General features: G+C 32.9%; 1 protein-coding gene across 2 annotated transcripts in view; it reads left to right on the forward strand.

Annotated features, from left to right (window-relative positions):
* LOC118199934 (glycine receptor subunit alpha-2-like) overlaps positions 1 to 23,974 on the forward strand; it is a 43,345-nt gene extending 19,371 nt beyond the window's left edge. Inside the window, exons 6-8 of one of the 2 annotated variants that reach the window (XM_035371823.2) lie at positions 19,111 to 19,266; positions 22,416 to 22,735; positions 23,693 to 23,974. In XM_035371823.2, the coding sequence (XP_035227714.1) occupies positions 19,111 to 19,266; positions 22,416 to 22,735; positions 23,693 to 23,953 (737 nt within the window). In that variant the 3' untranslated portion in view covers positions 23,954 to 23,974. The remainder of the gene's footprint in view (positions 1 to 19,110; positions 19,267 to 22,415; positions 22,736 to 23,692) is intronic. The other variant, XM_035371833.2, reaches the window with a different exon arrangement.
* Positions 23,975 to 26,475: the final 2,501 nt, after the last annotated feature.

Consider the following 26,475-nt stretch of genomic DNA (forward strand, 5'->3'; position numbering starts at 1 on the left):
AAGATCATGCCATAATCTTTGCAACTGGGCAGTTAATTCACCAATATTCCGAGACGGCTGCAGTTGCCTTTCAAACATGTCTCAAATGTGTTATATTGGCGAGAGGTCTGTTGACCTGGAAGACCATGGGAGTACGTCATACCCCTGAAGACACTGTTTTGAGAATCGCGCAGTATGTGGACGAGCGTTGTCTTGCTAATAAATGGCACTGGGCAACTTGATAGCATAGGCAGGACAAAAGACAGTTACGTTAGCTCGCAGTTACGTTAAAATGTCCACGTAACTGCGAGCCGTCCTAGTGCCTTAAAGGACAACTAGAGTCGATCGTGTGTCCCAAGAAATCGCATCGTTCCTCACACTGTCACACTTTATGTAATCGCCATGTGCCGCTCGAGAACAAATGCCGGATCGGACAGCTGGACTAGCCTTCTCCACATGCGTGTGCGGGATAGATCGCTGAAGACTACCCGCCTCCAGTTGGTCATACTCCATCTTGCCCACGTTCGGAAAAAAACCATTTGATACTATCTATGATGGGGAGTTAGTGATAGGCATCTTAATGGATGTAGGCAGTGTATACCAGCTTCAGCCAGTCGTGTCCGGATGAATTTCCTTGATACCAGCGGATGCCTGGAAGGTAGTAAATGTCGTCGAATCGATGTTGTTGATGCAGAAGTGGCCACTTTTATGATTACGCGATTCTCGCGCTTATTTGTGTTCCTGGGACGCCCTGACCCTCCGCTACAGTAGATAATCCCTTCCGTTATCCATTGTTACCAACACTGAGACACTCCATATCGCTTGACCGAGGTGGCGGCCGCTACGCCTGTTCGACTTATCTTCTTCTCTGAGGCCTACTATACGCCCTTTCTCAAAGTCCGTAAACTGTTCCTTTGCTACCCGTTCCTTGTCAGAGGAATCTATAGTCACTGTATCGTCCATCCAAGTTGACATATTTGTTTGAATAGCCCTACGGTTCCGTTCCGTTTGCCGTTGTAGCCGCGTCTGGCTTTCCAAAGTGCAAGATATATACCTGCTATCTTTAGTTGGTTGTTTAGTGTAGCGATTAGCCCTGCGGCACGAGCAATCATGCTTTTAAACTCACCCCAGCTGCGCAACTAATACGCGCATAGAGAGCTTAGCCTTGTCTTACTGGCTTCGAAATTTAAATCATTTGCATATCTCTTACCAGACTATATTCCTGCTGAGTTTCGTGATTGTGGATGGATTTTTTCTGGTTGCATATATTTTTTGTGACAGATTGTATCTCAAACCATAATGACGAGATATGCTCTAAATTCCCCAAGAATTAAAATCAGAAATGGTATCTTTAAGAAATGAACAATGGATTTTATAATTATGCGAGAAAATGACTTGAAAATTGAATATCTGGAGGATACCGGCAGTTTTGTAACTGATAGAAGGATGAAATGGAAGCACGATAAGGTTATTAATATTATTCCTAACAGCGGAACGCCTTTTTTGTGAGCAAGATGAATATTTCGTAAAGGCTTCATAAATGACCACGGAGGAAAATCCTCGATCAATGGAATATGATCTCAAATAGTTGCTCATTAGCAAGCAAAGATTCCGTGGAACAAACTCTGACAGCGCGAAATACGCAATAGTAAAAAGAAATCATTGTTTGCTTAGCCGGGTGACATGACGTAGCTTTGCGTGGTAAACAAACGGAAAAGGGTTTACGATAAACAACAGTGCTGAAATAAGATTCATTGCGGGTTATTTGAATATTAGAATATCAAGGAGGGGAAGGGTATGGTATGTCATATTGAGTTTCAAAAGTGAACTGGATGGCTTTATCATTCGAATTCATAACAGATAAATTCTGGGATAAATCTTCTCTGTTACCATGAAAAAGCGCGAAAATGCCGTCTACGTAACGGATCCAGAGACGAAAAGATAGTTTTTTTAAATAATTTATCTCAAAATAGTGCATATAAATGTCAGCAGGTATAGGAAGGACTGATGGAACTATTCGTACCTTCTGTCTTTTAATTTGGCAATAATATTCATTTTAGTAAATAAATTATTTTAGTAAATAAAGTGTGTCTGACTTAAAGAGATTTTAGTGGCAAAAATTTTAATTCTTCAATTTCAGTACGTGTGAAATAGAACTCTCGAATCCTAGTTTCAAGACATTTTAGTACTCCATCGATTAGGACACTAAGAAACAGTCATTTAACATCAAAAGAAATCATAATGCAACGCAGGGAAGAAATAGCTTTAAGTTTATCGACGACTCCAAATGAATGTTTTACAGCGTGGATATTGTTAGAACGTAAAGGAGAAAATGTAGAAACTAAATATTTAGCTAGAGGTCCCTAAGTTAGAAACTGTAGGCAGAAAATAGATTAAAAAGGAATTCCAATTTTATAAAATTTAGGAGAGCATAAAACCTAGCACCATTAACAGTAAGTGGAATGAAATATTTTTTAAAAACTTTCCAAAACTGTTTTGGAATTTAAAAAAGATTTTTTTAATTGTTTTGGAAGTATATAAGAAAATTTAAAAGCGATTTTAACTTTTGTGAGGTTAGAAATTGAATGATCTTTAGATGTCGAGCAATATAGTCTTCATTTAACAGTTTCTTGACTGTTATATTTATAGGTTTAATGACAGTATCAATGTATGTGTGTTTGTCCAAACCAAATAAATTTTTAGCTTCCAAATAGGACGTATACTAAGTTGAACGTAATTGAAAGTAGGCGTATACTGAAATGCCACTGTGTATTTCTATCAAAACAATTTTTATGAGTGACGGAGAAGAAAAATGTTTATTGGTAAGAAGACAAAGAAGAACGGCAAACAAGAAGATAGACGAAGTTGGAAAGGTCAGGTGAAATGGTGGACAAAGAAGAAGGTGAGAAGAAAAAGAAGCATAATTTTGATGTGTGGTCATGAATTTGAAATCTATAGTTTCAAGGCACTTATAATGATTTCGGTCAAAAAATATATTATTGAGATTTAAAACTAAATTTTTTATTTTAATGTAATAATAATAATAATATTGAGATTTTATGAATAAAATATCTTAACTATGTAATGAGTTTTATTTGGAAAATGATCAGATTATTTTTAATGAAAATATCCATAAGCAAATGAAAATATGGGCTGTGTCTGGAAATGCAGACAGTGCGTGGATAGTGGAAAGCTATTATATTATATGTAATGGAAGGAAACATTACCATTACTAGTGCTAAATCTTCCTGTTTTGTGACACTCTGAAAAATGGTTGATGGAAAAGTATTTAAGTGCGGAAGTGGCATAGTAATTACCTCTTCCTCCTATATTTTCATTTGATATAAGCAATCCCAAAGGATCTTACACTCATTAGATCTTAAAGACGTTATAGCAATTAAATCGCTTCAGTTTCTCAATTTTTCCCATCAGTTACATTTCAGTGAATATGGTAAACTTTCTGCCCCTTTCCCCCCCAAATAATGTCAATGAATTGTACCTTTTTGCCTAGTTCATGTAATTCTCTGACTCCTGAGCTTGTCAAAATCTTCATTAAATATGCCAGAATATGTACTACTTTAACACGAAAATTATCGACTAGTCATAATGACTGCATTTTCCTTTAGAAAAGGTGTAAAGTTTCATGGATAGTTTAATTAGTAAACATCTTCCAATGAAGCATTTTTGCTTTGAATATCAAAATAAATACCCTTTTAAAAAAGCAAATTAAATTTTTTTTCTTTAGTTTCTGACACTAAGATTACGAAGTTTCAGCTTAAGCTTTCTTAATTATTATTCTAAATTTCAACTTTAACACTTCTAAATTTTTAGTCTTTTCCGTGTGATTTATACCAGTCACTTACCAAATCAGTTTGTGAATATTTTCAGTTTCATTCCTAACTTCTGATGCTGGTTCTTTAAGATTAAATTGGTCGTATAAATAGTTATTATACGGAAACTATGATCAGCGATCTCGTGCGTGTCCTGACCTTCGGTTTCCAACTCTTTCGTGCCGCCTTTTTTATGTATACTGTTCACAAAATCATCAATTCGATTTCATAGCTTTTTATTGTATCGGCTTGTTTACTTTAGTCTAATAAAATAAAGAATGAGGAACTATTTTTAATATGGTACGTCTTATTATTACTTTTATTATGGTATGGGCTTCCATTATCCAATATTTTTGTTCTACAAGTAACTTTCAGACCGCATTTTTAAAGACATTTCTTGCATATGAATTTTATATCATATTGATTAGTAACATACATATTGCAACAACCATGAATTATATATGTGAATTCCAGTGATTATTATCTCGATATCAGTTTGGCTTATTATATGTGTGGGATGGCAAACTAACCTTTGGGTACTCGAGCAACTTTTTACCTGTGAGCAACATCGCGATTTGATGTTATCCAGGAAAAATATAAAACAATTATTTATTGTTGTATTCAATACATATTTTGCGATCATCTCAAAGCACGCCTCGATTGGCAGGTTGGAAGTACCACCTTTAATTCACAAAAATTCTTCCTGTCATATCTCCGACTCTTTATTTACTTTATTCATTTTGTTTACAATCGATTTTGCTTAATTTTTTATTTAGACTTTACTTCAATTCATTTTTAATTCTCTGGGTAGTCCACATACAAAAATATTAAAATTGACTTTTAATAAACTAAACCGGTATCTAAAGCATTTTAAATACTGAATTCATTTTTGACAACAAATTCTATATTTAAATATTAAACAAATAAAATACTAAAGAAGAGAAAAGAAATTTCTCTATGATATTATAAGGTATTTTCTTCCTCTTCCAGCATGCCTTCATGTTATAACGGTAGCGCATTCGGCGCATATTCGATAGTTCCAGGTTCAGGTCTCGTCGAAAGCATTGCTTATTTTTCAGGTCTTCTGGTTCGAAAAACCCTAAAGACTCTACAGTGGCGCAGTACTAAAAGATGATGAACAATTATTCATCACCATCAGGAGTTGGTGATTGATGGGGAGTATATAAGGTACCAGAAGTGGGCGCGACCCGCCTCACCTAAAAAAGTTGAACTTATGGTTACGCCCAATGGCGTATTTTCCCCGTCCTTCCAGAATGCCTTCGTGGTATAACGGCAGCGTACTCGACGTGTATTCGAGAGGTCCAGGTTCGGGTCCCGGCGAAAGCATTGCGCATTTTTCATGTCTCCCGCTTAAATAACGTAATGACTCTACATTATTTCAAGTAATGTGATATTGAGCTGTGAAAGGCAAGAAAAATTAATAAATGTCTTATAAATTGCTTAAAATTACACTAAGAAAAACATATATAATTAACAATTATTGGATTAATATTTTTTTTTTTTAATATTGGAACCTTAATTCTTAACCTTAAAATTATCAGTTGTACGTTCATGTATACTATTGTAATCATAGAGATTTCCACTTTTAAACAGCCAGTTAAAGACCTTTTATGTTGAAAAAACATTATTCATATTTAATGAGATGTGTGACCTCACTGAATATTTTTAATCATAGCATAATCTGTTACATAGTGAGATGCAGTTATCCTAGGGGATTCCTTTGGCACCCTTATTTACTTCTTCAAATCAGAGGACATTTTATGGAGATAATTGGCAATAAGTATTTTTTTTTCATTGTGTTCTTGTTGATTAAAGTTAAATTGAATTTAAATTTAACAGAAACGCTGTTTATCCTATGCACTCTACATTTTCCTACTCTAACATATCTTCCACCGACCACTGTTCTTTGGATGAAGATTCACCTCGACATATCACTTCAGGCCTCGTTTCCGGCATCAGTGTCTATGCATTAAGCCACCTGGGGATGAATATCTTTTCTGATAAGTGTTACATCACATATTAAATTTCCTAGAAAACACGGAATATTTCTGTAAGTTTACAGAATATTCAGATAAGTGCAAACGTGTAAGCGATTCGTTATGCGCTCTTCAATGAGTTCACTTCACAAGCTTTTCTACCTTCCAAGTATTTGAAAAAAATAAAAAATTGCCGAAACATATATGCCCAGTTTCTATATCATATCCCTTATAGTTTGACGAAGGTAAGTCACCGACTACATTCGCAGTTGTCAATGGCTGCTGATGTTGAAAAACTGTATTACCTGATACGAATTTTTCTAACCGTAGCTGTAGAATCTGCATATCTACCAGTATCAAGTCCAAATGCTCTATTGTTCTAAATTCCTGCACAGGCAGACAGCCTCGTGTGCTTTGCCTTAATCAAATAAACCAATCTAAGTTCTTCCCTTGCATTACCACTAAATTAAAAGCAATTTTCTTTGAACACTTACAATTCCCCCTTGCACCACAAATGTACAACGCGGGGCTTAAAAAAATAAGTTAACTAAAGCATCAAACATTAGATACATAAGTAAAATGAACCAAAAAAAAAAAAAAATGGAGAACAGCAATCTGGAATTCACGAATACAGATACGTTCACTGGCCAAGTCATGCCAAATATTTTCAAATCTTTCTACAAGCATAATCTAGGGCCATCGTAGGTTAAGGCAGGAAAAAAAATGTTATCTTGAAGTACTCTTTTTTAAGACTCCCATAAATTATTTGATCTGAGATTGAAACGAAATAGGTAACTTGCAAATTTACCGTAACCAGATAAAAACTGAAATACTTTAAAATTGATAAAGAGAAAAGATTCAGAATGCAGTCTCTGGGAAATAGAAGGAAAGAACTTTTTGGTGCCCTCAGCATTACAATATGAAATATATTCCTCATTCCACTTAGCTAAAAGCTTCTTATAATAAAAGGACTATCTTATTTCCATGCTTTATTCATCCAATCACAATGCAATATAGAACTCAAAACCTTACGTAAAAATAATGATCTTTCAGGAAGCTGTTATTTTTTTTATTTACTCTGAGATGAGATAGATAATATTATGTCTCGAACTTATATATACGAATATTTAAATACTACTAATGGTCAATGCACCCGCGTGGTTTAGTAATATTTCATAATATAAAAACAATTTCGGCACAAACTCCCACACTACGTGGTCAAATAGCTTGATAAATACGGCCACTAATACTTTAAAAGGTATTGTAATGAAAATTCCATTAAATGTAGTTCATTCTTGGACATAAAAAAGGTTAAATCTTAATCTTTCAACGCGGACGAAATCTCATCAATTATTACTCTGTTCACTGAATCCGAAAAGAATGTATCACAAAATCTTAGCATCCGTTGCACTACCTTCTAGTTCAGTGGTGACCAACCTTAACCTGACGCGAGTCAATTTAGAATTTAAAAACATTTTGACGTGCCACAATTATATATTGCACTCATATAGTATATCAGTTATAAGAATATATAATGCACAAACTATAAAAACGTGCGGTGCAGTATGTTGAAGAAAAAGTGTAATTATACATTTTTTATATTCCTATTCATTAAAAACTTAGTAAGATGCAAATTAAATACAGAAAAAGCATATTTTAATGTGAACTATGTCACTAATGTACCAGTGTCCAATAAATTTGCAGAAGACAGTGGTCTTCTGCAAATTTATTGGACACTGGTACATACGATGTTATGGCTAAATTCATCCAGTCATTTAGATGTTCATTTGTTATTCTGGATCTGAACTTTGATTTCAACAAATTCATTGATGTATTAACACTTTTACAAAATAAGTTCATATAATTCAGGTTCATTTAAAACCTTAACATTTTTTTAAATTTTTTTTAAAAAAAATTTTTTATGGATATTTTTTCTTATCTACGAGTATCCAAAAATCTGTTTTCCTGTTTTTAATTGCAGATCAGACTGAATATCAGGTATTTCCATTTTTAGACCAGAACAATTTTATTTAACATATTTGCAACCTGTTGCGATATTTCGGAAATATGAGTATCTACAAATGGATTTTAAATGAATAAGCAATGGGCTGAATTTGATTTTCGAAAATCAGAAAATCTAAATTTCCATGACGAGATTTCCAGAATGTTTCCTTCTTTTACTATTCTTATATTTCTTTATTCATAAACCGTGTTAATTCATAAATCGTGTAACAGGCATAAAATTATTTGACATTTTAATAACGATGTGAGAGATTCTAGCCCAATGGTTCTGGAATTGTAGATCGGGTGAAATATTTTGTTAAGTTGCCAAACATTTGGAAATTTCATTTTATTGTGCAATTTTATATGTCTATTGTAACTGCTAATTTTGTTTTATGTATTTATAATTATTAACTACCTGTTCTAATTATCCAAATTTTATCATTATTATATCGTTGCTACACAATTTTCCGTTTTCTCTTACTTCCTCCTTATTCAGAGGATGCATGTGAATTCCAGCAAACTGCAAGTACCTGCAAATGGCTTTCAGAAACCAATGTCAAAAGATCTGAAAAATACTGTTATAGCCTCCTTTATGATACTAAAAGATGATCGATTAAAACCGTACGGTCTAGCGTCTAAAATGCTTGTAAATGACAACTAAAACTGAAGAATAACTATTGGAAATTTCTTTTGTTCTTAGAAGAACATAAAAAACATTTCTAATAATATATTATTGCACTTGTTATGTCTAAACGGCAGAAATGAAATGCTCACTAAAAGCAATAGCAAATAAACTTAAAGCCATAGCAACGAAATTTTATGAAGTAAGAGAGAATAGTAAATTTAATTTTCTTTTGTTAAACCAATTATGCATTTTAAATTATTTAATGGGAATTAATATATCATAAATAAAATGTTAAGATAATAAGTTTATCTCAAGACTTATTTATTAAAGTAATTATTTCATTATTTATTTAAAAACACATATTTTAATATTAAAGCAAAATGGCTACATTTTTTCAAGAGAATCATAATTTTTGTTTTTAAATCTTTCTCATTTATTACTGTTTTTCAGAGTATTTAATTGCCACAATATTTTCCTAAAAACCAAAAATATTCCATCCATACAATAGGAATAAAATCTCACACACTATAAGAATTATTAAATTATTTTGTAATATGCTAGCTAAAGTGGTTGTCTTTGGCAACTAGAATACTTGAGAAGGGTGTAGCGACTAATCGCTTTACTTCTAAGTCTGTAAGAACAAGTCTAAAGAAGGGTTAGATTACCCTTTTAGTGTTTACTCAAGAATATTTATAGTTGGCCCCTCAGCTGGCTTACAGGAAGTCTCCACTTGAGCTTAAGATAGGAAATAAGAAACTAAATTAGCGCTAACTAATTAAAAACTAGCCGAAGCTGCACAGAAATAATTAACAGAGTTGGATTTTATTTAAAGCTCACCGGCTAATACAACCAGGCAGGTAATAATACGGCTGAACGTAAGATTTGGCTTAAAGCAACGATCATTCTGTCAGGAAATTATAGGTGGAAAACAAGAAAATAAGGAAAGCTGTTCAAAATTAAAAATAATTGTTAAGAAATTAAAATAGCCCCTAGCTCAATAATAACGAGCTTCTCCAGATGATATATATATATTTTTTCAGCTGAAAGGAATGTAAAGTACTTTCGTATCATCGTTCTGAAATCTGAATTAAATATTTATAATTTAACAATGAATTTAGTAAGAGATATTGGAAAAGTTATGAAATATTTCATCTTTATACTTTTACAAGTTTTAAACATTTTTAAGCATTAATGTATAATATAAATTTACTAAATTATAATAAGAATCATTGGATGAGGCGACTCCCATTTTATAACTACGCATTTAACTCACATGTGCATTTAATATATATGTAATATGTCTAAGATCACAAGTTAGCTCTTTTTAAACAAATTACACCAAATGAAATTTTTAGAACACTGATTTTAAAAGGTGATAATAATTCGAAACAAATCAACTGCTATATATCATATGGATCAGGTGTTACTTTTGTTACTTAGATTAGAGTGCAGGAATCGGTTTTCCATTCATTTCAATACAAGCGACATTTACATAGTCTTTTGCTTGCCAAATAAGCACAAATTATTCAAAAATTACCGAACAGAATATTGAATCCAGAAATAATTCACGGATGACACAAATTACTTTCAATTCAAAAAATGTTTCAGAAGCAAATTACTTGAGATAATAATTACAATCTCAAATTTTTGGAACCATTCTTGTTAAGATGTCAGAGACGTTTAAGTCCAACATAAGCTTTTAAGTTTATAAAATGAAGGAAAAATTTTAATAGGAAACTACATTTCGTTAAACATTCTCTCCCCTTCTACATTTATATACTTATAACAACTATTACTACTTTTAAACTCTGAAAAGTTTCGACTTAGAAAAAATTGTCAATACGCTGAACCATCTTTGGGCAGTGTGCGGAGCTTTGCCATCATTGCTGAAATTCTGACCTTCAAAGAAACCCTTTTTAGATGTCCAAGATATAGTTTTGTAAGTTAGTGTCAGAACTCAGTAAGTCAGTGTCAGTATTCGTAACTTTAAATTTAATTTGATTAGGGGTAGGATCTCGCACCCAAACACCCTGATGTTTGGCACTGTGAAACTTGACTTGAAATAGTTTTGAAAGGAAAATACCTCATTAACTCAATGTAGACTTCAACTCTGCTGAATCGATCAAAAGCGGAAATTTGTGTTAGAAATTAGCTGGTGTAAGATAAATTTTCCAAAATGCAAGTGCTTGTGAAATATTGTGTTCACAGTTCCCAAAGAAAGGTTCTTCTTTTGTACGATCGATTACGCACATCGATTATTCAGAACCTCTAAAATAATTTCTAAAAGAGTCAGCACTTCAGATGAAATAAAACAAGCTCTCGTTAAAAGATACAAGCGCACTGACAGTTCTTTCAATGCCGAAGCATTTTAAAAGCTATTTAAACTCTGGAATAAACTTACAAATGTAGCACTCGACACTGGAATAAACGCTAAAATCAGCGTATAATTGTATCAGAAATGTAGCACAACAGTTCCACTCTTTGAAGTTTTCTGTTTTTATTTTATACATAAAAGTTTTTAATTTGAAAGCATTTTTTTACGTGTTATCCTACGAATAAGTGAACTTGCAAAACATGCACATTAATTAACCAGATTCGTTTATGTAATTAATTATTAACATTTCGTTTTAGCTGCTATAATAATAGTAAGAATATTAATTATAATTTCAGCAAAAAAATTACGTAAAGTATGAAGAATTATATCTGAGATAGCTAATGAGGAATAATGCGTTTTAATAACTTAGTTTAAATGAAAATATGGCACTGAGCGTTTTAACTCTATATTGAAAATATTTTAGTAGTAGAAGAAAGACTTTCAGTAACGTTATTTCTGATGAAGTCAGGTTCATGCATTTTGTGGCATAAACATAATGACAGGTGAAAGCTAAAGTCTTATCACTCTCCTTATTTATAAATGAATGACACCGTGATGAAAAGACAGGTGCAATAAATTACACTGCACTCAGTACCGCCAAGTAGATAGGAGAAGCGCTTATTACTTTTCCATGCGTGCCAGATAGGAGAGATTGATTCAATAATTCACACCAGCAGAGATCCGTCATACACGCAAGAGCTGCTTTTGAGCTTGTCCTACTAATATCGGTTTTATGGCGAGGAAGGGGGAGCGCAGTAAACAACTTAAACCCCATTTTGAAAGATATCATTCCTTTTTACGGCCATGTTTAAGAGCTTTGTTCCTTTCAAAGTTATATGAGTCAACAACAAATTTAAAACATTGCATTGCTAAACCTTTAAATTATTCAACATTTCTTAAAGTCTATTAGGCCGTTCTGAAGCAAAAAATGTAAAAAAAAAAAGGGGGAGGGGGATAAAAAAGAACAAGAAAAAAATTAACTGTGTCTTCCCTGGGACATGAATTATGTATCTTTTTGAAATGAACTGGACGTATTAACCACATACACCACGAAATCCCGCTTGGGGGAATAATCCCTCATAAGTATAATTGAATGCAATTGAATGTCATTGTCTGTTATTCGCAATTAAGTAATATTTCTTATCCACTTAATCACAAAGAGAAAATTACAACCTGCACTGTTTTAAAATTAAGGAACTATGGCAAACGTGCATGAAATAAGCAAAACAAAGCTTCAAGTTAGTAGTTTTGTAAGCTTAATACGAGAAGTAGATGTAAAATAGCGCCAAGGTGATTGGTGATAAAGTATAGATTCACAGACATTCAGTAATTTATATTGCTTCAATATTGCTTGCTACAAATTTATCATAAACTTAAAAGTTGTACTGCATAAATTATAGAATTATTTACATCAGTTTCATGAAAACTGTGCCAGATCTCTTCGAACTAAATGTGAATATGAGCCAATTTCTTTCTCGAAGGAGTCATTTCTCAAGCAAAACGTTATTTCTACTTTGCCATGATCAATTAACCAAAGTTTTAGAACTATAATTTTCAAATCTCTAAAACCCAACTGAAAGAGGATGTGCTCTCATAAGCGAAAAGGTCATTAGAGTACTGCTAATTTACATTACTAAAAAAATTACTAACTAAAAAGTAGCCGAAGCTGCTTTTTTTTATAACATTCTTCTATAAAAATGGCGAAATGTTGTGAAAGTAACAGGAGATCGTATTGAAAGATTGAACATTTTTTCTTTTCACTAAATCAAGAATTTTTCTCATAAATATGTTTTCTTTTTATTCAGCTGTTGCCTATTTTATATATCAATTTATAAAGCGAGCCCAAATTTTTCAAACCTTAGTGTTTAATTTTAAAGTGTACTAAATATTAAATTTTGATATTTCCTCTAAAATTACGAATAGCTAGACATTGATGCTTGAAAACCATCCTTTATCATTGTGAAAATTCAGAATTTCCTTAAAACTACTTAAAGGACTGTTGTTAAGTAAAGCTAAAATGATAAACCACATGTTCTTGCATTCTTTATTGATTTGAGCATTTAAGATTTCTAACCAGTTTGTACAATTTTAGTTACCGAAAAGGTCATTATTTGCGTGATTGAAGTAATGGCATTTCCGATTTACAAAAGAAGTAGACATTTTTAAAACCTGCACGCGAGGCACTCTGCTGCCCATTCTTCTTTCTAGGCCCATGCCTATTCTTTCTCGAGACGTTTAGTAAATATACACACAAATTTAATTGAAGCTTAGGTTAGCTTAGGTTAGGAGAAACTATTAAGCCTGAAAGAGACTGCTAGAAAAGCAGTAGTAAAATATAAAAAATAAGTCCAAATGAACTTTTGATTTTTATTTTAAAAGAATATAGCAATTTAGATTTTATCATTAAAAATCCCGAAGAAGTATTTATTAATACAAACCATACATTAAGTAATAAAAATTTTATGTGTGATTTTATCTCTAATAAGTTATTAAACGACTCGAAGAAATGTTTATTGTTTATATAAATGGATTCCATAGGCTGGGAAAATAAAAAGCATTTCCACTTAAGAGAAGTATTTGTTGCAAGTCTCATGTGCAAGCGATTCGGTGAAATAAATGCACATCTAACGTCTTCAGTTAAGACTATTCTTTAAAAGGATAGAGCATAAATCTCCACGTGAAGTTGATTTATTATGAAAGATACAATAGCAATTTTTTTACTGCGATTTAACTTTGCTGTATCTAACGCTCATTTTAATTCTAAAATTTTTATGTTTTGTATTTTCTTTAATTTCTAGGGAATGAATTCTTAAGCTATCGGCGTACTTGCTGAGCTTAAAGCTGTTTCAGTGGTAAACTGAAATCTTCATAATGCTTCTTTCGGGAAGAAGAATTGGTTCAACAAAATTATGTTGGATGGACATTTTTTTTTTTCGTATGACTTTTGTACACTTTTTATAACGCTTTTTTTTTTTTTTTTTTTTTTTCATTTTTTTAAACATACATAGTAAATTCTTTGAGGTACTGTTGCAAAAGTACATGGAAACATCAGTTCTAAAGTTAAATTAATGAAACTTAATTTCAAAATTATTTAAAATTGCACTCTCAAATGACGTCAGTTTAGAAAATATATTTCGACAGAAACTGATTAACTTCAAAAATAGAAATAATTCGAATAACTTCAAAAATACAAATTATTCTGCTTCTTTTTTTCTAAATTTTGTTGTTATCATATATTTACATTATAAGGCATAGTTAGATATATATTTCCGTTATATTTGTGCTCTTGACCCATTACTGAAAAAAAAAAATACCTTGCCTTGAGATAAGAAAGCAATCATTGCCACCTTTTCGCAATGGAAAGATATACCATTATATACGTGATTACCTTCAGATCTTATGTCCAATAGAATAATCGAAGCTTAATCAAATAAAATATTATAAGAGTTAATATTAAAAAAGGCAACAATTATAGCTCCATCTGTTCAGGAAAACAAAAAAGTTACGAATTAAAGTTCTTAAAACCTTTCAGCGAAACAAAGGTAAAATTAAAGTTAAGTTACTAAAGTGAAAAACAAACTCAAACCTCCCCCCTTGAAGAAATTAATGGAGCTATGATGTGGCTACAAGATGAAAAAAATCAATTATTTCCTAAGTAATATTATTCCTCACTTAAGGAAAATTAAAGAAGCAAAAACTACAGCAGAAAATTGTTAAAAAAGCAGGCTTTCAAGCAATGATGGTGTTAATGCGATTCTCCCAAAGCAAATAGTATTTTCCCACCACTCACGAATTACTTCTTATTCACGCATCTGTGAAGGCAGAACTCGTATGATTTTCTGCTTCTGCATGCAATAATTTCACTTTTTTCCAACCAAATAATAGATAAACTTCGATCATGGATTTGTTCTCGACTCCGAGTGATAGGTGTACATAAATATATCGGTACTATTCCGTTTTGAGGACCGTAAAAAATTGCAGCGAAAATGTATGCGCAAAAGCGCCAAATTTAGCATACGCGCCCACTCAACAGCGCGCCAAATCTAACGTACACGCTCATTTCAGACTGGGTAAGTTTATATAGTTCTATATTTCTTAAGATGCCATTGAAATACTAGTTAAATCCTTTTTTTGATTTTAAATCCTTTTTTAATATCCTATGGATTTAACAATTTGGGAATTGCCCATGACGAAAAGTCGGCAATAGAATTTTGGGTAAAGTGCAGAATCCCCCATTGTTTGACGCGTTTTTAAGGTGTTGGTGTATTTAATTACGGCAAAGCACACTAGGGCTATCTGCCTAAGGGGAGGGATGCCTTTCGTGGAGGACTTTCTAAGGGAAACTGGCTCGTATACACGTTACACATGGGGAAAACCACGAAAACGCCCATGCAGCCAGCCCGTTTGCGGGATTCGAACCTCGGACCGAACTACCAGTGTTCAGCGTCTTTACCGCTCGGCCGCTGGTGGGCCCCCACGCGTTTTTAAGAATTGCACATACTCGGTATTCTTGTGCACATCGACCTATTTTCACTTTAAAAAAAATCCCAGAATTGCACAAAAGTGGCACTGCGCACACCCTTGGCTTTATCTATGTACACATCGACCTATTTTCACTTAAAAAAAAAGTAAAAGAAAATTGACAAAAATCTAATTGTTTTTACCCTTGTAAAAAGCGGGAAACAAATAAGTGAGCGATTCTGCATTTTACCGAGAATATTTTCAAAGAAAAGGCATCATTCATTATAGAAAATTACGTTTGAACAAACAACGAGATGAAATTAAGTTGGTAGCGAAATAGCGATGCAGGCATCCATTCAGTTATGTTTAGCAATTTTTATATAAATTATAATAATGATCTGAAATAGTTATTTACTCTTATGCATCCATTCAGTCATGTTTAGTATTTTTCATATAAATTATAATAATAAAAAAGTATTATATGAAATTAACCTTTCATCTAAATTAAAACATCAATCTTAGATAGTTATTTACTATTATACTTCCTTTATTGCCGCAATTATTAGGGTTGCCACAATTATTTTTGGCAGCATTGGCATCAACAATAGTTTGGCGATTTTTTACGGCCCTCGAAACCGAATAGTACCAATATATCTTATTTTTTCTTACTTTTGTTCCCCATTGGCGGGCTCTTGCTTATAGCGGCACTGGCCATTCATAAGGCCAGAAGTGGTGGCCATTTTTTTGTGGAGGCACCTAATAGGTGGTCACCGCTACCTCCTATGAAGAGACAGACAATTTTACATCCATGGCTCTTCGGTATCGCAGTCAGGTTCGATATCGCACCCCTAAACGCTATACCGTCTGAGAGGCTATTTTTTCTTACTACCGCAAATGGTCTAGTGAAAATTTAAATCAATTGGTAAAAACTCCTCTTAGTTTCATCAAGGATCACAATATATTTCCATTTATCTTTTGCAAACAGTTTTCATACAGGGTTCTTCAAATTGTTCTGCGTTGAGCCAAATGCCTTGACAAAAGCTGGTGAACAGTATATATTTTTCAGCTTTTTCAAGATGTAAATCTTGATTAATTTAGAAGTCACGCAACAAAAATTAACGTAATATTTGCAAATTTTCGCTGATATTTGATGATTTCTAAATTAATACTTGTTCGGCGTGCTATTTTATCTTAAATATAAATCTTGGTTTATCGTTTTATTTATTATAGCTACAGAGGTATTTTAAGACTCTGAAATAAAACTTCTGCGCCTCGGCGGATTTTCTCTTGTTACAAATGATTTAACTTTAGAAACACTACGTACCTTTTTCAGGTATTTCTTTGGGTATTCCATGTATTCGGAGTCTTGTTTCCATGTAGAAGTAATGATTGACGCTTTTCTCCTTTCTGATTGATAATATTGCTTATTTATTTGAAATTTTAATACCACGCATTTCGCTACATTTTTTAATGATGGAAAAGGAATATTTTTCTTCGGAAAGCGCAAAAATATATCTTCCAATCCACAGCCTGCTTACAAATAGTATTCTGAAAGAAGAATAAGTTTTAAAGTAGCATACGATATATCATTTCAAATAATAGGCTGTTGCCAAAAATTTTTATTCTAAAGCATTTGCTTTTTTTTTTAAATTCTTTATCGTTCTAAAAGTATATGATTACCCTTTGTATTGTTTGACTATTCTATACGCATAAAATATAATAATATTTGGTAAGACTTAAATAAAATCCGCTTACTAATGCAGTAACCTTTTGATCTACATAGTGATAGTTTCTTTTATTTTTAAAGCATAAATTAGAGGAATAAAACTGCACTCATTCCCATTAGATAACAGGTTTAGAAAGTCGCTCCTAGATGAAGATTCCTAGCTTCCAAATTTAAATGAATAAGTTCAGTTATCAATCTTTTAGAATCATAAAAAATTACACAAATCAAGACAAATCAAATTTTAGAATAAAAAAAATGTTTCCTTCACAATTACTAAAACTTCGTTCTTTATATAGGGTTTGTCTGCAAAGTAGTAGGACTGAATTTTTTTAAAAAATGTATTCGCAATTTTGACACATCGACTTAATAATTTAAAAAAATATACACCTTCTGCACCAACACAGCATTTCCAGCCATTCTGCCAATCACTAAAGACCCTCTGAAACACAGAAACTGGAATGCTCTACAGCTTCTTTGTTACGGCCTCTTGAATGGTCTGCACCATCTCTTAATTATTCAAATCTTTCTTAATGAAGTTGTGGAGGTTATTGCATTTATTTGCAAAGGTACTCCGGAAGCAAAACGCCTTGGGCCTTGGGCCGAGCCATGGTGCCGTTTTTCGTGACCCTTTTCAGTCGTGGTGAAGAGGAACAAGTTTGAAGGAGTGACATCTGGTATGTAGGGCGGCTAAGGAAGCTGTGCGATGCCATATTTGGTCAGGAAGTTCATGATAGCAAAGGCTGTGTGGCTTGGCGCATTGTCGTGACGGAGGCTCCATGATCCAGCGATTGCTGGACTGCCGAGGGCGACTCGTTTTCTGAGTCTTCCAAGTACAGGTACAGCCTAGATGTCGCTTCTTCAGACTTCCTTCTCTTTCCCCGACTGAAAAAGGTCATGAAAGGACGGCACCAGGACTCTGTCCAGGCCATTCAAGCAAAGACTATGATTAACTCAAGAGGCCGTAGCGAGGGAGCTGAAGAGTATTCCAGGTTCTGCGTTCTAAAGGGCCTTTCCCAATGGGATTTATTCCAATGGGAATTAACGCACACAGCTGACACCAGCTTTTTCCCATAGGGCAGCAAGTTGAAAAATCTGAACTGCAGGAATAGCAGAGCTAGTCGACACATTGAACTGACTCCGTTTTAGCTCAGATAAATCCCAGTGGGAATGGCCCTTAAGAAGCCGTCGGTGATTGGCAGAGTCATTGGAAACGCTGTGTTGATGCAGAAGGGACATATTTTGATAACTATTAAATCGCTGTGTCAAAATTGTGAATAATTTTTTTAAAAAAAGTTTAGCCCTACTGCTTTCTGGACAAACCCTGCAAGTGTATTACATTTTACGCATATATAATTATAATAAAAATCTTTTACCTGATCTACTATAAAAACATCTATTTCGGTAACATTTCTTTTTGTGCTTACAAACGATAACTTTTTTTTTTTTTTTTTTTTTTTTTTTTTTTTTTTGTCAGATGGTGGGGTATATTTGATTAAGGCAAAGCGCACGGGGCTATCTGCCTAAGGGAAGGGATGCCTTCGTGGATGACTTGCGAAGAGAAACTGGCTTATGTACACTTTACGCATGGAGAAAACCACAGAAACGCCCATGCAGCCAGCCCGTTCGCCGGGATTCGAACCTCGGACCTAACTACCAGTGTTCAACGGCTTTCCCGCTTGGGCTCTTGGTGGGCTTTTCTGTAAGGAACCAATTATTTCCGAAAAGATTTGGGTCATACTCATCGATACAGTATAATCAGAATCGATTTTGGACTAACTACTGTCCAAAATATAAAAATCATCTATTGAATTTTTCAAAGTGAAACTTTTGCTGAAAATCCATTTTATTTACATCTTCAAAATAGAACAAAATTCCTGATTAACTGTCTTCTGCATCACAATTATAAGATTCATTATAAATATATCAAAAAAGTTGTTTCCTAATTTTGAATTGTTTATATTTAATGCTTCTCCAAAAGTCACTGAATACCGAAAAACTGCCATATAACTATTTTAAAATATTTTACAATATTAGTCCTATATTGTAAAATTAAATATTAGAATTATATATACAGTTCGAATGGATTAATTATATAACCCAGTATTTCGTTTCAGTAGCGAATGATAATACAAAAATGATACTGAAATGGCTGCATCAAAGAAAAGAAGGAAATTTAGGAATAAAAGATCTAACTTGGTCTAAAATTCAGCCTTTGAAGTATTACTTGGCGAATGTCACACCAGGATCCCGTTCCTACCACTGGTCTGGTGGTAAGTGTTTAACATCTTTTCCCCAATTAATCGAATTTTTTTGCTTTTGACGAAGAGAGTCCTGTATTTGATTGCCTTCGAAATCGGCACAGTTTTATTTAAAATGTGTGTCGAAATAAGGGAGCTATTTGGTCTAATTTTAAATAATGTAAAAGACAAATAATTTAATTTTACCTTTTTAAAATCTTTTTGTGCTATGTGCTTGTAATCACTACAGAGAGGAAATAAAACATTTTAACTCTACAAGATAATTCCCTCCACATTGAAAGCTTCGTTTTATACTATCAATAAGTTATTTGTGTAAATTAGTGTAATGTATGAAATCTCTTCATTTTTATAAAATCATTCCAACATTCCAATAGACTTTGAATGGATTTTCCTGAGCTATCACATCTCGTTAACTTTCATACTAAGCTGTAAGATTTATATTGAATTCTTGATGATTGAAGTTGATGATTTATTCCATGTTATTTCTTGATCCATTTTGATGAAATAAGTTTTTCATTTTCTTTGAATAAATTGTTATCAATTCATTAATTTTTTTGAATCAGAATTTTTCATACATTTCCACTTTTATCATCCGCTTCGACATAATTTTCATTTCCGAAGTGCTTTTGTGATAAATTTATTAATAATTAAAGTTATAAATATTATTCAAAAATATATAAAAATGGTCTTCAGAAAGCTAAACCATGTTTACACATGCAAAAGACAGAAAACATTCACTTGAATGAAAGAATTAATGTGAATAAGCAAAGCAAAATAATTTTTAAAAAAATACACAAAATAATTTAAACTTATATTTCTGTATAAGTGAAATTATTTTCGTAAGATTAAAAAGACCATTACTGAAATGGAAAACTGGATTTATACAGAATGGAATTTTTGCTGGGAGTCGTCTAATAATAATAATAATAATAATAATAATAATAATAATAATAATAATAATAAAAGAGTTAATGAAAAATATAAAGTTAAACAAGAAGATGAATATTATAAATAATGTTGATATAAATTAGGTACTGACTAATCATGGGCGTTTCCCGGCTTATTTTAATCGGCTCCATCTACAAAATAATGTTAAATGCTTAATTTGTGATAAGTTTCGGGACGCCAGCACTTCGTCGATGAGTGTCCGCTTATCCGGAGTGCAAGAGAGAAATATAGAAATAATTTTAAGGAAGATTTTAAAAGGAACTATTCAAATTTGAAAGTTTTTTCAGAAACAATAATGAAGATTATAAATAGAACAGAGTTGGAATTCGGCACTGAGACTCAGATTTTGGATTTTATATGGGATTTTTTTTCTTATATTTGTGTTTTTTCTGGCCAATACCATTTTTTGATCATACGGCCGGCTTGTGCCGGCTAGGAAGATCGGAGCTGTATCCTTATAATATAATATATATAATATAATATATAATATACCAATCTATACTATTAATATAATATATAATATACCAAACGTCTCTTTAAATGTTATACTAATGTAGAAAATATTAATTTCACAGAAATAATTTAACAAAATAAATTGCTCAATTTAAAACTCATTTTTAGTTTTACTTATTAATTAACGTCTTTTTCTCAGCAAATCAAATCTCCCCTTTATTTTCAGACTTTTACAAAATATATAAATAATATAATTATATAACACAAGTAAGACAAACATATAACATAGGTGCACAACATAAGTGACACAATATATGACAACAGACTCGAATAAAAAGTGAAACAATATATTTACACTGGACTACGCAAAATCGCATTTCGAGACTAATAACCCTTTTAATCTAAAATTTACTAATAAGGGTTGGTACGAAAATTGGAGAAAATTCCCTGTAAGACGGTATTCCTACAACCTTTTTCATTGCAACGCTATTCGACTAAAGACCAAAGAATTGAATCCCTTGACGAAGTGCTTTCAAAACTGTTGACACCTCGAAATCGAAGCATGTTAAAATACAACACCGTTAAGCGAAAATATTACCAAACCAAGGGAGGAGGAAAAAAAAAAAATTAATTGTGCTCCATTCAGGCGAATAGTTAGAATTTCATTTTCAGAATGAAGGTCCTTCGTTTAAAAAAAAGCATAAACTTTGCAGAGAATTTCACAAGTGCTTAGCTCCATATAACAAAATTCATAAAGATCTCTTAACATCAAGCAATGGGAAAATACATATTTTTCTCAAACTGCAGAGAAGATGTTAAGAAGAAAGTTTGTAAATACGAAAACATTCTCATTTAATGTTAATTAGTAGTGACGCTCATTTATTGCTTTGAACAACATACGTCTCTTAGTTTCAATGTGAAAATAAAGCTTTCCCACCCGCCTTTTTATGGTAATTTTTAGAACACACTTTTATTTTTGGTACTGGATCTTTGGCTTACATGATACGAATTCGCCTCATAAGCCCTTATTTAGAATCTAATGACGGAATTAAGATAATAATGTGCAGCTAAGGCGATTACATCAATAGGTCAAGTCTAAAAAGTAATTCTCAGAGTTATTTTGGTAGAATGTACTAAAAACTGGTTGCCTAAGCTTTTGATTTAAATTTCTAGCCGAAGCTCAGCAAAGATTATCATATTGTTTCTATAATATCGTTTCACTATGAACTGGAAACAAGAAGAAAAGAAGCTTCTTTAACTGATTTGATATAAATCTTCGTTTAAAACGCGGATATTAGTTTGGGCCAAGGTACAAAATTTTTACTAATACATAATTCTAAGCAAAGTATTTTAAAATGCACTTACCCTATGTGCCGAATTATGTCGCTTCTTATACAGAAAATTAACTGAGGATAAATTACATAATAGAGACATCTGTCTCTATTATGTAATTTATCAGTTAATTTTAACAACCTTTAATTGGTGCTGGTGCAGTGCGAATTCAAATATTTCTTTGAATTTTGCTCCCACTTTCACTGTAGAAATTTTTGAAAGAAAAGAGAAGACATGCCTAAATATTTATAGACAAATAATTTTTCGTTATATAAATGTCAGCTTGAAGATTCAATTTTGCTTAATTATACATATATTTTTCAATTACATATCTTACTCGCTTCAAGCCAAAGATCTGCACGATGTTCAATAACTTAATAATTAAAAGATTTTATGAGAGATTATTTTATTATATCTTTCATTTTCAGGTACCTTCACTGCGTTATATGCCAACTTCACCTTCGTTCGCCATCTGAGCAGTCATATTTTCAATGTTTACATCCCAAGCGGCTTGGTGGTAGTTCTCTCTTTCCTCTCGTTCTGGCTGAATGTTCGAGCAGTACCAGCGAGAGTGGCACTCGGGTTAACATCTTTACTAACTCTCTCCACGCAGGCATCTCAAGCTCGAAACAACTTACCTCCTATCAACTACCTCACAGCATTGGACATCTGGCTCTTCTTTTGTATCGTTGTCGTGTTCCTGTCTCTCATAGAGTACGCTACTGTTTATCACTTGTACGGCCAAAAGGTGAGTATCAGACTAATTGAGCCACTTGAAACTACGAAGAAAGTCTTAATATAAATTAATATATATATATATATATATATAGTGTTATTAACTATGTTAAAGCACGCACTGACCGTATCAGAAGCTTCTTTTAGTATCTTCTATCAAAATTTCATTGAGACTTCAGGTCGATAATCTCACAAAAGACCCCTTAAAACACTGAGCTTTTTTTCTATTACATAATAAACAGTGCTCAAATTATGCAGGAGCCCGGAACCGATGTTTCTCAGATTTTGAATAAATTTAAATATTAGCAGTAGATACCTGATACATCTAATTTGAGTTGGAGATAAGAGGACTCCAATACTTTTTTTTTTTTTTTTTTTTGCAAATAAACTACAATTTTAGCAGACAAATTTATTTTAGAACATTAATATTATTTATTTTAGAAGAAATTTTTAAGCTTCAAAAATCGATTCTGTCTCCGAATGCATGCCTTTTCACTGGCAAACAAACCCTTTAACAGAAGTTGAGACTTCTAAAGAATATCTTCTTCTTACGTTTTATGCATTTCGAGGCTGAATAAATAGAATCCTCTTTCTTCAAGAATGAAATATAAGCAATTTATCAAAATACAAAAATATCATATTTTTCTTCTTTATAGAGACACTAGGAGTTTATGAGCGGGAATTTCTCAACAGTGGATGCACTCGTACTATGTCGAACTTGGAATCTGATAGTAACATATTTTAGGCTTTGTGTTGTTTGCTATGAAATAACAGGCCTTGAAAAACTTTAAATCATGAAAATATAGAATAAATTTTTGTTTCATAAGAATACTGTACCTTTCGTAAAGCGAGGCAAAAAAAAACTGTTTATTGCTTAAGAAACTTAATGGTAATTGATAATCATGACATTAGCTGCAAATAATTGTCTACTTCATAATAGGGCTTTTATACTACATGATGTATTTTGCAGGTTCGCAGACAGCGCGAAGATGTTTCGATGTCTACATGGTCGAAAAAAAGATGCCGTGGTTGCAAAATTGATTCAATGGCTGAAGGCCGTTTCCGAACTTCAGCTAATAAGAAAAATTTGCCACAACAGGAAGAACATGTAGGTGTCGAATTTGACGAAAACCTGCAAACACTCGACAAAGCCTGTCGATTCATATTTCCCTTTAGCTTTATTGTATTTTGCACATTATACTGGGTTTGCTATTTACATGTATTGCTTTAATGTTATATGTCAAATAAAATGGTTGATTTTATAAGAGTATACAATACAAATTTTTTAATTTCAGTACTGATGTCTTCTATTTTCCTATCCCTTCCTTCTTAATCTTTAAATCTCTTTCTGTGGATTTCGTCTAGGTTTTTCTCATGAAGTAGTAAGCATTTAATTATTTTATAGCACTGTTGTGCATATATATACGACACGATATGAATGATTTTGGAAATTTGGTAGTGTCGTAATAGATGCCTAGCGAAGAAACTTGACAAAACTAAGTTCGGTGAATCACCGTCTTTATTTTTAGGCACATCAAAATCATATCTCTATAGGCAATATACTTTTTGATCATAAGCAATTACAATAATTTTTATACAAAGCGAAGCAGCACGGTGTTGGCAGAGCAGCAGCTAGGGAGAGGAAGAATGATGCAATTGATTCGCCAACGGTATTTATATAGAAGTAGTAGCAATTGTAGAGACAAGCTATTATTAGTTAATATTTAGTTTTAGTTACCTTTTTCAAGTTGTGTTATATAACATGGAAGGATCTCGAATTTGTAAGAACGGATGAATTTAGGGAGAGAGTACCAAATCTGGAATAGTTAATTTTGAAGACGCCAATTATTCTCAAAGCAGCTATCGTATTTTGTTATATCTTACACACACACACATATATATATATACTCATATATAAATAGACAAATACAACAATGCTATAAAAATGTAACATATATGTTTACATAATATTCGCTTGCGCAGTACACAAAAGTAAAGGCATGTTGGTTATCTGCATGTGCCGATAAGTCGCAAACAATGCGGCGGTGAATTTTAGGGATGAAATCTTGACTTCCGATTTCCAGCTTCCACTGGTTGGCGCTTGCATTGAAAACGGAGTGAAACAATTTGTTATTCTCTATAGCACTGGCTCTCAACGTGTGTGGGGAGAGTAAGAAGATGCTGAGGAGCGGTAAACTTGTTTTAGGCGGTAGGGGCGATGAGTTGGCATTCGAACTTAATTTTAAAACTGGAAAAAAAAAAAAAATATATATATATATATATATATTAAATCGATTACCCGGTTTGAACTATTTGTACCATCAATGAAAAGAACTTACGCGACTGCTCCTAAGAATGATGAAGCGAATTTATATTCTAGGTAGGATGATTTTGAAGAACTCAATACTACGGTATTTTTGCGATCAAAACCAGCACAGCCATGCGTCAGCTATTTCCATGCGCCATTAGCTGTTCACTGTGTGATTCATAGTCAACATTTAGTTGCAAAATACCTCAGCGACCGTTTGCATCAATCAGTCGTTACAATATGTCATCTCTGCTATGAACAAAATTCGTATTACTACTCTCAACAATCGATTATTCGGGCAGCTGTTTAAGGACAACGATGAATATTTCAGTCGCTTTCTTTTATACAACGAGGTTCGCTGGCTGTCCAAAGGCGCCTGCCTCAGTAGGTTCTGGAATCTTTTCGACTTCGAATTTGAGTTTCTCGATGAGAAAGATGTAGCTCTTCATATTGCTACAATTTAAGATTGATGTTGCTTACATGACTGATTTATTCGCAAAATTCAATAAAATTAATTTACAGCTTCAAGGCAAAGAGCCCAAATTTGATCACAACAAAATCTGTTATTTTTGCTTTCCTAAAAAACTCACTTAGTGGAAGCAGAATTTTGGTCGTAACGAATTCAGTTGATTTCCAATATTATCGGATCTGCATAAGAGCAGTGAAGTCCCGTTCGATGAAACATAAGTTTACTGTCAACACCTCGAGTCTTTTCACAAGGACTTTTCTGAGCGTTTTGAGGATATTTTGTCTCTAGAAATTCCTTAATGGATCATGAATCTTTTAAAGAATATTGAGAAAGCAGAGGTTCAGATTCAGGAAGAACTAATCGAACTTTCAACTAATGAAACTTTGAAAGGCAGTTTCCAGAATGGTGATCGTCTCACAGAATTGTGGCTTCAAAGTAGCATCAGTCGCCTCTACCCAGGATTGTGAACTATCGTCAAATCATTTTCAATTGCCTTCCCTTCCTCCTACCTTGTCAAGCGAGGATTCAGTGCTGCGATTGATCTAATTACAACAAAGAAAAAGTGACTCCAAACCGTGGAAAAGAGGGGAGTTGCTTGCGCCTTCAGCTCTCTAAAATTATTGAACCGAATGTTCAGAAACTGACTCTGAAGCATCAAGCACAAACATACCACTGATCATACCTGATTTTTTTCACTGATATTACTCGTTTAGTGTATTTTTGCTGTTCTTTTTTAATCATTTAACTAAGAATAAAGGCTTTTTAAACACGAAAGAGAGTTTAAGAGCTTTTTTTGTATTAGTCATTTCAGTTTTAACCAAAGGAATGTAATTACCTTCCAAACTATCGAGTTAAACAAACAAATTTGGTGTGAAAGTCTACTGGAAAAAAAAAAAAAAATACTTAAAATATTTGCCTTTTATAATTTAGGAACTCCCCTTACCCATACTCTAAATTACAGGATTTTCACACAGTG

Source organism: Stegodyphus dumicola, chromosome 6 (genome assembly GCF_044657685.1).
Source record: "Stegodyphus dumicola isolate Sdum_Otavi_A_Nest chromosome 6, ASM4465768v1".
Lineage (NCBI taxonomy): Eukaryota > Metazoa > Arthropoda > Arachnida > Araneae > Eresidae > Stegodyphus > Stegodyphus dumicola.